The sequence below is a fragment of the Sinocyclocheilus grahami genome, unplaced genomic scaffold (genome assembly GCF_001515645.1).
Source record: "Sinocyclocheilus grahami isolate Dianchi unplaced genomic scaffold, SAMN03320097.WGS_v1.1 scaffold24.1, whole genome shotgun sequence".
NCBI classification, from domain to species: domain Eukaryota; kingdom Metazoa; phylum Chordata; class Actinopteri; order Cypriniformes; family Cyprinidae; genus Sinocyclocheilus; species Sinocyclocheilus grahami.
In genome coordinates, this window is record NW_015505203.1 from 1,433,924 (window position 1) to 1,446,860 (window position 12,937).

Genomic DNA, 12,937 nt, shown 5'->3' on the forward strand with positions numbered 1-12,937 from the left:
AGAATTGCAGAAAATAGTTGAGTCTCAGGGTCAGAAAACCTTTTAAAAAAATTAATAAATCAAACGGCACCTACACCACATGTTGTTTGGGAGGGTTTCAAGGAAAAAACAAAATCAAGAAAAGAAAATGCTCTCATCCAAAAACAATCCCCAGCATATTCTGTTGTCAGACACGACTGGAACTTCAAATGGGACTGGCTTCTATGGTCAGATGTAACTAAAAGATTAGCTTTTTAGCAACAAACACTCAAGATAGGTTTGGTGCACACAGGGATAAAAAGTACCCCATGTGTACAATGAATTATACTGCTGTATTTTTAATGTTGTGGGCCTATATTTCTGCTGGAGGTCCTGGACATCTTGTTTAGATACATGGCATCTTTGATTCTATCAAATACCAACAGATAAAAAAAAAAAGATGTGAAAAATATAAAATAGAAATCTTATAATGGGCCATGTTATTATGCCAAATGGAGGTTTCAAAAAGCATTGAATAAAAGGGTGCCGTTAATTGTGTCCAATGTGTATTAGAGAAAAACATTTATGTCAATGATATTTCCCCCTATTTTAAATTCTTATTCTTCAATGAAAGGTTAGATTTATGTGAACTTTTTAAATAAAAGATCAAAATGATTAACAGATTTATTTTCATAGCCTTCTTTGATCATATTTACCAAGGGTGTCAATCATTCTGACCACGACTGTATACAATAATATATGTCATTACTGAAAAATAATTTAAAGTTTATTGTTTCACACCAGTAGTTCTCAACCAGGAGGTGGCGAGTCCTGGGACCCACCTCCAGGGGCACCCAATAAGTCTTAAAATTATTAAAATGTAGTTATATTAAAATACTCTTAATTAAATGCTAAAACACACACACTGATTTGCACAGTATTTATGTATGCTGTGTATTTTTATGATTATAAGAATCCTTGCTGTTAGATCAGATGTTCCACCCTGCAAAAACTTATTTCAGGTCAATTTCTAATGATTGACGGGGAGGTTGGCATTAAACGCAAACAAACACACACACACAGAGACAAACATCTCTATCTTGGTGCTAACTGAATAGTCATACATTCCTTGGCCTTTAAATGGAGGTGGAAATGAGCCCTGCGTGATGCATGTGACCTTTACTGACGTCCAAAGATGAACACGTACACAAACACACTATTACAAAAACCTCTCACACACATAGTCATTCTTTGAGCTATAAATCAGCCATAAAAAAATCTATTTTTCACACACTGTAGAAACTGCAGAACTGCAGAAAACTGATATGTCTCTTAACCTTTTTAGATGTTGCAAAAAATGTAATCATGTGTTTTTTGCTCAAGGTTAAAAGTGAGGAACGGTGACTCAGAAAAGTCTGTAAATAGTGCCAACTGTACTGGCCTTAAATGACACAGCTGTGCCTATGTTAGATTGATTGCCAAGAATGAATAAACACGCATTCTAAAGCCAACCCATTAGCTTTATACAAAAATAGGCTGCATGCAAAAAGGCAAACTATACAGCGATAGTCTATCCACACAGAAAAGTCCAATCTGATGCCTTGAAGGCACAGTCCCGCTGGTGTAACTAACCCACAAACAAAAGGATACAAAACACACATACACACACACACACAAAGAGAGTAGCATGTGCTGCCTAGAAAACCACAGCAAGAGGGAAACCACAGGCAGGGTAATAACACTAAGACTGCAGCATTTCTGACTTGCTGCCAAATAAACGGATGTAAAAAGGAAAGGAATTTTTTCCATTTCTACACCCCTCTCCTCTCCCTCTCTCCCGAACCTCTGACTCTGTGGTTAACTTCTGCAGAGCTGGTGTTTGGATGGCTATCCTAAACCTGGAGGTTTAAAAGTTCAGATTTTTCTTTGACTTAAAGCATGTTTACAGTCTGAGACTGCAATTCCAACATCTCATACCTTAAGTGCACTCAAGTAGGTTATGTTTTGTGGGAAATCTTGTGAGAATTCTTGTGTTTTGAGAATCTTTTGAGTGAGGGGTTGGACAAAAATAAACAGCATATAGAATTCGTTTATTTACTATAGATAAGATAAATACAGAATGTCAAGAGATTGAGAACGAGGGTAAAGAATGAGAAGATTATAAAATGAAGTCATAGAAATGAAAGAATATTAAAGCTATAGTGTGACTCGTGAGGTTGTAAAAGTGTCGCAGAAACTGTTGAACAGCTTCGGAATAAGGTTATACTGGCTACAGAATTCTTAAGTGTTTCGAGAATCAAGTTATTAGAGATAAAACCTAAAACTTTGCCAATACCCAATGGCATATATTAAAAATTCTATACAATTTTATCTAAAATATCACAAATTACGGTGAATTGTTACAACAGTTACAGGTCATTTTGAGGACAAAATATGATAAAAGGTATACTATAGATTGTTGAGAGGCTACAGAATGAACCTATAGGGTGGGTTGCACCAACAAGGATTAAGCTTTAATCTAGATTAAATCAAGGTTTATCTAATAATTCCGTTGCACCAAACTTTAAACCTTGTTTAAAAATAAGCAGGATTACATTTAAACCATCATCTTGATCCTGGATTTAATTTATATTTAAGATAGATTAACTTTAATCATGTTGCTCCATAAATTTAAACTCAGATTTAAATCTCAATTAGGGATTAATTTTAAATTTACAGGTGAGGAGGTTTAAATGAAATAAAGTTCACCTACAGTTACAATTATGTGGCTGATTAAACAAAGAAAACAATAGAGGGTGTGTTGTGAGGTCTCAGGTGTTTATTACAAATAAAAAGGAAGATTTAAGCGCATTGAGCCAGCAGATTGTGAGGGTCTTGGCAGCCCGTAGTAAACTCGCGTCTGCTATCGAGTCCGGGATGTGAATCTGTCACTCATCTCGGTGCATCTCGGCGTACGACAAGGCAAACAGAAATATACTGTATATAAGCATTTAACGGCAGCGGTGATGATGAAGTGAGCGCCAATGATCGCGGCCACGCCTCTCATTTCTCACGCCCGCTCCACGCGTGGATGCTGGGCGATCAAACGGACGGGGCGGCGCTGTCATAAAACATACTCCATTAATTGATACTATAAATATATTTCCAGCATTATGAAATCCGTATGCACTGCCAGAAACGTATCCATTGCTTGCTTGATCAGCCGTTTGAATAACGACAGCAGTTTATTAAGACGGCAGATATTTTACAAGTTTATTTCCTCTTTTGACACGAGCAACTTTTTATGTCAGAAAGAGAGTTTGGTAGTAAGCAAAGAAAAATTATGAATATTAGCATTGTTCCTGTTTAATTGCAATGGCGAAATCCATCATGGCGGAGAAAATTAATCGTAGACTGAGGTTTTAATCGCAGGTTAGAGTTCTAATCCCTGATTTGTTAATCTGTGTTTAAAATTAAGTGGTGCAACACAACTCGACTTAAAATAAAACCCAGATCAACAAATCCTTGATTAGCTCTAATCTTGGTTTAACTGAATCCATGTTGGTGCAACCCACCCATAGAGATTATAGAATATTGAGTGGTTTTAAAATGATAAACTTTTGAGAGCATATGGAATGATGTTATACATAATTTAAGAAGCTAAAGATGGTTATAGAATGTTGAGAGGTTTTAAAATGATAAACTATTGAGAGGATATACTGTATAACAAGATTACACAACTACAATTTTGAGAGGCTATAGAATGAGATTAGAGAATGTTGAGATGTTTCAGAATATTTAAGACAGAAAATTAGGTTATAAAAGCTGTAGAGTATTGAAACTGTTGCTTAAAAGAATGAAGAGAGGAGATTGTGGGTTTATGGAGCAGGAAGAAGGGAGGACAGTATAAATAAGTGAGAGAGGAGAAAGAAGATGAAAGAGGGAGGTGTGTGGGATGTACACTGGTAGCTGCTAATGCAGTGAGGCCTCAACACACTGGAATGTGCTGGACTCAGCCGACTGGACGTCCAGTCCAGACTCAACAACAACACACAAAGCACCTCATTTACCCTGCACACATAAATCTAGCAATAAAAGGTAAACATTTATCACAAGTTGCAAGTGAATGCATCGATACAATTCTTCAAATGTTTGAGAGTGTGCGTATGTGTTGGTTAGACGCCTCGTCTGCGCCTCTGCATACAGCGAGGCACTATCACATGACACTTTTGACTGTCCACATGCCTGGAAAGGGAAAAACGCCTGTGGTTACTGACCTGGATACAGCTTAAACACTTACTAGAAGTTATACCGATATAAGAAGATCTGATCCTGGATCAGGCCACTCTGAGCGAGTCAAACAGGGTGTGTCAGTCAATTTTGTCTGTCACGGGTGACAAAACTCTCAAGTCTGCCAAACTCTGCTGACATCAACTCGCATCACGCCAGCTAAAATAAACAACACGCACATAATCAGAGGCTACTGGTGGATTTCACCACTGTGCAGATGCTCTCCCTCTGTATATCCTGGTCACATCCTCTAGGTGTGGTGTTTTAGAAATCAAAATGGTAGTTTCACTATAAAGGTGTGACCACATTAGTGAAATTTGGCTACATTTTGTGGCCAAAAAAGGCCTATTGTCTACTGTCAATTGTGTAGCGATGTACAGTACGAAGCACAGCTCACGCAGAAATCACTTTCAAACCAATGCAGCAAATTTGCAAGACGAACTGAACAAACTGTACAAAACAACCAGGACTTCTACTGAAATGACTGGATTTCACCTGCGAAAATTTGCTGAACAAAAACTTCTCTTCCGTCAAAATGGAAGTTTCACTGTAAAGCCTTTGTTTTTTATGCATACGTTAGCATTAAAAATTGCGGGTAACTTTAAATCTCCTCACACAAGCACATCTATGGTTTTTACCGGAGTTTGTTGTTGTTGTTCTTGTTCTGTCTTTGAAACAACAGCTTAGGCCAGTGTTGCCACATTGTGGACATACTAATTAGTGCAAAAACATATGAGCATACAACATATGCATACAATGGTAAAAGTGAGCACACCCGAAGTTAGCATATATGCATTTGTCTGTGTCTGCGTCAACATGGCAGTTTCACTAGAAAGGTGCAATCACATTATCAAACTTTTGAGGGCAAAAAATAGGTCCACTGTTCTTTGTCAATATAGTAGCAATGTATGAAGCACACACAGAAGTTAGTTTTAAACTGAGCAGTTTTCTGTTAGTTAAAGTGATGATTTTGCATAACAAATTGAACCTGATATGAAGTCTGCGAAGTGAAATTTTTGCCCTCATGCAAAATTCTTGATTGCGTGGATTGATTCCTATGACTGGATTTTGTCTATGAAAATTTGCCAGATAACGGTAAATGTTACTGCTCTTTGAGTCAGCATATCTGTATGTCTGCGTACCTTCGGACGACGATTTTGAGAACCCTGTAAGAACCTTTGATGAGGATGAGAGCTTCTTGACGGGAGCCGTAGAGAGCAGAGCCGTTAATGTTCACCAGTTCATCCCCCACTCTCAACTTCTTACACTGAGCTGCCTTTCCTCCCTCTTCTATCTTTAGGAGAGACAGAGAAAAACAGTTTAAGGTTAAATATTATATTTATATATGTGTCATATACATTCACACACACCACAGAGGGAGGTCTCCTGAAGAAAAAGGGCCATTATAACAGATCGTTTTTTCCTGTCAAAGAGGACTTGGAGGTTAAATTCTTAAATCAGAGAAGCACACACACTTGACAGAACTTGCTTACAGATAAGCACGTTTACCCACACGGCCTTGTCCATTTAACATGTAACCACTTCCTCTTTTAAAAAACGCAGGACAGAGGGGTCAGAAGTCAAACATACATTCAATGTATACAGCCATTCATCATACACGCATACAGACACACAATACCAAGTTATTCAATTAGGGACCCTCCTACATAAAATAGGACTAAGGGTCAAAGATCAGCTCCAAAGCCACGTAATTCCCATACACAAAATATTAGCTTAGTCAAAACATACACAATCACACTTCCACTCAGTCACGCACATATAAATCTCAGCTTCCAACATAAACGCACACTTTTCATGTTAGGTAGACACATGCATTACAGAGTATCATATTCATTTTTAGGTCTTACATTAGAGCCCATTTCTCTTTAAACAAATCCTACCATAAAAGCACACAACTAATGCCACAAAGCTTTCAAATTGAAGTCACATTTCTCTTTTTAGTGGCTACAGTCATGCTGCAAACCAGGGGATTCAAACTATAGGCCACATTCGGCCCGAGAAATACATTCTTTCTTTTTTTTTAGATTTATTTCTGGCGTTTTTGCCTTTTATTGATAGGATAGTAGTAAGACAAGAAGCGAAGTGGGAGAGAGAGGGGGGATGGGATCGGGAAAGGTACGCGAGCCGGGACTCGAACACGGGACGGCCAAAGCACAATGGCGCTACATGTCGACGCGCTGCCCACGAGGCTATCAGTGACTGAGAAATACATTCTTACTAGAGTGTTAATGGTTTACAAATATACAGTATATATACACACTATAAACACAATAAAGGAGTGTTTCCTTTCAGAAATTCCTCAAATTATAAAATGGTTCATCATAAAATCTAATTTAATTTAAAATAGTTGTTTAAACAGAGAATGATGCTTGGAATGTCAAAGTAATGGGTTTGATTCTCAGGGAATGCATGAATGCAAATGTCACTTTGGATAAAAGGGAATATTCATGCGGCCGGAATAAAATGCTCGGTGGGGTTCATAATAGTGGTCGACCGATATATCGCCAAGGCCGATATATCGACTGATATTTGGCATTTTTTAAATATCGGCATCGGCCGATGAGTTTTCCTGTTTGGCCGATGCGTTCGAGGTGGGACTTTTATTCTGACAGCGAGCCATACATTTATTTTGACGGTGCTGAGAACGGCAGCGCCACATTCTCCCTCTTGTTCGCTGTCGTCGTTAACAGTTATGTCTAATACGGACAGAAATCGGTCTAATAATCAGATAGAACGGTTAAACAAAGGAATTAAAATGTATACAAAAAGTATTATAACGATTGTTTTTATATTATTAGTAATAGAAAGGCAAACATTATAATACTTTCTTGTTTGCCGTCAGCATTCAGCAAATATGCATTTATATCATTTAAACAAATCTTTAAATGACTAATGAACATTTAGTTTCACAAACTTAGTCGGATCCAGTTGTGAGATCTTGTGAAGTGTGCATGTGTATCCTGCATGATCGCGTGTTCTCTGCGTGATGGTCGATCCGTGTGAATTGAATGAGGACTGGAGGAGAGTTCAGCTTCAGTGGAGACGCGCGATCAACAAACTTTAAACTTGTGATTTTAAATTATGCTGCGCTTCATGCATTTGCCCACTGCCATATTCATGTCATTTCCACTGTGTGCTGTAAGTAAAATGAGTGTTACCTTAGCTTTATTTGAAAAAATATGATTCCCAATGCACACAAACTTCCCAGAATACTGAGTGCCCTGTTGGTTACAGTGTTTACTTCCTTTTTTTTTATTATATTTTTTATTAAACATTTATTTATTTGTGAAAAATACTTTGTGATCTAAAGTATAAGTATGTTTATTTAACACATTTATTTTTTAATCCATTTTCAAATTATTTTTACATTTCTTAAATATAAATTAAAATAAATAATATTATATCGGCCATCGGCCACCCTGCTTTCAAAGATATCGGCATCGGCAGTCAAAAAACCAATATCGGTCGACCACTGGTTCACATACTTAACCAAATATTCAGATTTTGTCTCATAAGCAGGTCCAGACACAATCTGGAGATGTTTTTGCATTTTCTGTGCTAATCTTTGGGGAAAATCTACAGAAATCTGAGAAATGAATTTAGACAGGATAAAATGTTTAAACAGACCTGAGAATACCCAGTACCTGAATGCATAATCAAATAAGCCAACATATTTAATAACCCGAACACGCAGGAAGAGCTTTGTGAATAATGGACTTTCTGATTCTGTGGAAACCTGAAGAGCTCAGAAGCTGTCCGCTTGTCAATTTAGGTGACCTGAAAGAGCAAACACTTCAAAGAGACCAGAGATGTTTTTGAGACATGGAAACAGAGGAGAAGATCCAGACAGACAAATAAAAAACTAAAAAAGTGATTTCTGCATGACTGAAAGACTCTTTGAGGACTCAGAACAAGGGTTCCAGAAAAGACCTCATAAATGTCTTTTGGATAACTTTTGATTCCACTTTAGCATATGTGACCTTGGACCACAAAACCAGTCTCAAGTCGCTGGGGTATATTTGTAGCAATAGCCAAAAATACATCGTATGGGTCAAAATTATTGATTTTTCTTTTATGCCAAAAATCATTAGGATATTAAGTAAAGATCATGTTCCATGACGATATTTTGTAAAATTCCTACTGTAAATATATTAAAACTTAATTTTTGATTAGTAATATACATCGCTAAGAACTTCATTTGGACAACTTTAAAGGGGTCATATGACGTGGGTAAAAAGAACATTATTTGATGTATTTGGTGTAATGCAATGTGTTTATGCGGTTTAAGGTTAAAAAAACACATTATTTTCCATATAATGTACATTATTGTTGCTCCTATATGCCCCGCCTTTCTGAAACGCGTCGATTTTTACAAAGCTCATCGGTCTGAAAAAGCGAGGTGTGCTTTGATTTGCCAGCTATCCAGTGGTGTACTGTGGGGCCATCTCCCAGCACGACGAGACGAAACCAATAAAACTCATTACAAACGAGGCATTTGTTGCATCTAGTGGGGACATAATTACTTATTATAATGACTTGTACGGTCTTTTTACGCGTTGCGTTGCGTATCGCGCTGCGTAAACATGTCTGCATTCGTGATCGGAGAAACAAACAACAAGTGCTACTCTACACTGCTCAAAACTTGTGTTTGAATCATCAGTGGCAAATTATTTAAATATAAAAAAAAATTTACTTACAGGCTGTGAGTCAGAAGCGCCAGAATGTCCTTGCAAAGTTGGAACTGCCCCACTTTATAGAAACAGCCTTTTATTATAATGACTTGTACGGTCTTTTTACGCGTTGCGTTGCGTATCGCGCTGCGTAAACATGTCTGCATTCGTGATCGGAGAAACAAACAACAAGTGCTACTCTACACTGCTCAAAACTTGTGTTTGAATCATCAGTGGCAATTTATTTAAATATAAAAAAAAATTTACTTACAGGCTGTGAGTCAGAAGCGCCAGAATGTCCTTGCAAAGTTGGAACTGCCCCACTTTATAGAAACAGCCTTTGTGCCACAGACGCATTGCAGGCTACTGGTTCAGGAAACAGTCCTCATGCTCCATAAAATGCGCTGCACACATCTGAATATTTGGGTTGAACTGTTCTGGAACAGTGTTGTAAATACAACTTAACCACTGATTTCTAGTTGTGTCCTCTTTTGGAAGACCAAACAAAGTAGTTTCGCTTTCACAACGAAACACACAGTGTCTCCACAACATGGCAGCGGCGGCAACAGTGAGAATAAAAGTTACACCTTCTTTCTTTGCGTGAACATTTGGGCGGTGTTATGCAAATCTTCCCACATCGTGACGTAGACATGTGGGGGCGTGTTAGAATGAGCCGTTTTAGGTAGGAGTGGTTGACTCTTAACTTTTATAAAGAATATCTCTTTGGATTTGAGACTTTAGTCTTTGCAACTTTACAGATCTTCTTATTGCACCAAGAGCTTGTAACACTCCAAAGAGAAAGGAAAAATTTAAATTGCATCATATGACCCCTTTAAAGGCGATTTTCTCAATATTTAGATTTTTTTGCACCCTCAGATTCCAGATTTTCAAATAGTTGTATCTCATCCAAATATTGTCCTATCCTAACAAACCATACATCAATGGAAATTGTATTTATATGCTTTCAGATGATGTATAAATCTAAATTTCAAAAAATTTACACTTATGGTCCAGGGTCACATATTCTGATGACTGATTCATTGCAATAACATCACTCAGAGATGCTGACTGAATGACTGTCTTGTTCCTGCAGGCCTGCAGTCTTTCTCCTGTATTCTGCTGGTTTAAGACGCAGAATAGCTGGTTGCATGTAATGGAACATTATTCAGATGTATGGTCACAATTACAGCCTAGCTGAGGACATTGCTCTTTCTTGCTCTGTCCCTCCTTCCCATCTGCTCCAAACAGACTGTTTCCACGGGATACTATAATCAACATCCTCAAAGCCCTTCAGACTGGACCACAGGGGTTTCGTCTCAATTCTGAGAGGATGCACGTGTTTGTTTGTACATGCAACACAGATGACACTTGTTTGAATAACTCTTTTTCCACTTGGTTTTCAACTGAATGGATGTGTTCCATCTCAGAGACCTGAATTTGTCCTGTAAATCCAATAAACCTCTGTGCGAGTCTAAACGAAACCGGTGTACAGTATGTTCTCCAGGTGCATTGGTGCAGGAGAGAAGTGATGTGACCTTCCATTAGTTCATTAAACTCAAAACAAACAGTCTTTTTCCACACTAAAATCCAATCTGCTCCATATACTCCCCTGGAAAAGCCCAGTAACCCTCATAGCAGGTATGTTTTATGGCAGGATATGTAACACTGTTGCACAAAGAGAACAAATTTGCATAGTTGGCAGGCATACCCAAGTGCCCCCTTGGCAATAAAACAAACTCACACACACACACACACCATCTTATATGGGATGATATTAGACTCAAAATGATTAATATGCGCATGCAAAATTATCCATGTACTGCATAAATTTTATACATGTATCTTACTAACCACAAAGAAATACCTTTCAATTTGAGTCTGTGGAATTCAGGATTAAATGGTTGTGCAGCGATTTGTACAAATACAGACATATTTGCGAATAAAAATGTTCTGTTCTGCATTAATATATCATAAATTGCTCATGCAAAAAGGAATCTGTGCATAAGTGGATCAGGTGACACGCGTGCATTAATTGACGTCTAGTTCGAGTCTATCTTGTTCGGTTCATTTGGATTTTGAGACTTCATTTTCGCAGTTTACAGCATTTCACATCCCCCACACACACAACTACCAACGAACAAGGTCCAGTGCAATTTAGTAATGTGAACACGATTTGAAAAATTTGCAAATGTGCGTCACTACACTTAAACAAATGCTTTTCAAACGGTGTCTGCAGAGTTAAGAATTACATTAATGTGCAGCATTTTGTTCAAATAGGGACACATTTGTGAATACAAATGTTATAGTTTGTATTAAAGTATCATAATTTGTGCATGTAGCGATTAAAATGTGCATTTTTGGATCAGGCGACACGCGTGCATTCATTCACGTCTCTTCTGAGTCGATTCTATTTGATTCATTTGAATTTTGAGACTTCCGTTCCACCCTTTTAGCCTTGCCCAATCCACACGCAGCTCCAAGTAGCTGAGCCACAGAAAATCAGCGACCACTAGATGGCACTAGCCCCAGTCACATGTGCGTATTCCATTGAGTAGGGTTTCGTGAATGTTACATTGTGTTTTCTTTGTTTCTTTTTGGTTTGGTTTTGGTTTTCAACTTAACTTGTCTTAAGACACAGAATAGCTTATATTAATTTTTCCAAACAAGAACTTTGTGACGATACCTTGTTTTTTTCTTTCTTTCTGTAATTCAATGGCATGTTGTCAGTTATTCCTTCCTTGTAGGCTATTATTATTATTATTATGCAAAGATGAAGTAGACGATGCTGATTAGCCATCTCCGCACTGCAGCACGAGAGAACCTTTGCACCTTTCATATAGGCCTACAGCATTGCAAACGCTGCAGCCTGGTCATTATCAGAATAAAATACAGTCAACCAAACATATAGATACATTATAGAATCTAGATACACTGGTTAATTAAAACAGCCCGTAGTACAATCCGTGCCGTTCAGCCTGAGCTCGGGCCAAGCACATATTTGCTCATGTGAAGAGGATGATTTTTCATGTGAAGACGACCATGAATTTTTATTTTTTTTGGAAAGCGTGTTAAGTACAAAGCCTGGTTTACATAGGCCTCATAAATAATAGTCTGTAGCATTCAAATTCAAATAGCCAACATTGTGAATATGAAAACATTTGGATTCATGCCAAATGAGAGAGTAAGAAAGAGGATTACAGGGCCAAACAATAAAAAAAAAAATCTCCAGAACAAAAGTAAAGTTTTGAGTTTTCGTTTAGGTTTTATAGGCTTTTGGGTATATGTAGCCACGCCCCTAAATGACCCTGTTATAGCTCACCAAAGGACAAAATTCAATTTATTTTTATAATTATTGATCTAGGGAGTCCAGAGAATTGTTCTGTTGTGGTTTGATCGACATGGAGCGACAAACCTAGGACTAGTTCACAAAAGTAGGTTTTTAACGTAATTGAGAATATTTAGTGAACGACTTGATTGACAGCATTAGTCCCAGAGACAAAGTTGTTTAGAATGAGGAGATCTATCATATGATATGAAGATCTAGTGTATGTGTGAATATATGAACATGTTCTATAATTTGAGGTCATTCACTCTACAAATATTGTGTTTTTGAGGCCTTTTTAACTGTTATAGCACCACCTATGGTCCAATCTCCATGAAACTTTGCATACTTGTTAAGAGTCACCTGACACATGTTTTCACCAAGTTTCATTTGTTTAGGTTGTATAGGCTTTTGAGTATATCAGAAATATCCTGTTATAAGTAACCAAAGGACAAAATTCTAACTTTTTTTGATAATTATTGATCTAGTGCAGTGTTTCCCAACCGGGGTACCGCTCAGGTTTCACTTTCAGATGGTGTGACGCTCTGCGTATTATCCCGCTCTATGCGTGTGTGTGCTCCGCTCAGTCATCAGCGCTCCACTCGTATACCGTTCATGCTCATCGGAACAGCAAAGTCCGCTCAAAAATCGAGCCGACAGGAAACATCTATGTAGTACAGTATTGTTTCTGTTTGCA

The 12,937-nt window shown here is 37.8% G+C and overlaps 1 protein-coding gene across 1 annotated transcript in view; it reads right to left on the reverse strand.

The window, feature by feature from the left end:
* The window catches only part of shroom4 (shroom family member 4), a 68,609-nt gene that overhangs the window by 23,275 nt on the left and 32,397 nt on the right, over window positions 1-12,937 (reverse strand). The window contains exon 2 of the mRNA XM_016246868.1: window positions 5,370-5,521. Within this exon, the coding sequence (XP_016102354.1) occupies window positions 5,370-5,521 (152 nt within the window). The remainder of the gene's footprint in view (window positions 1-5,369; window positions 5,522-12,937) is intronic.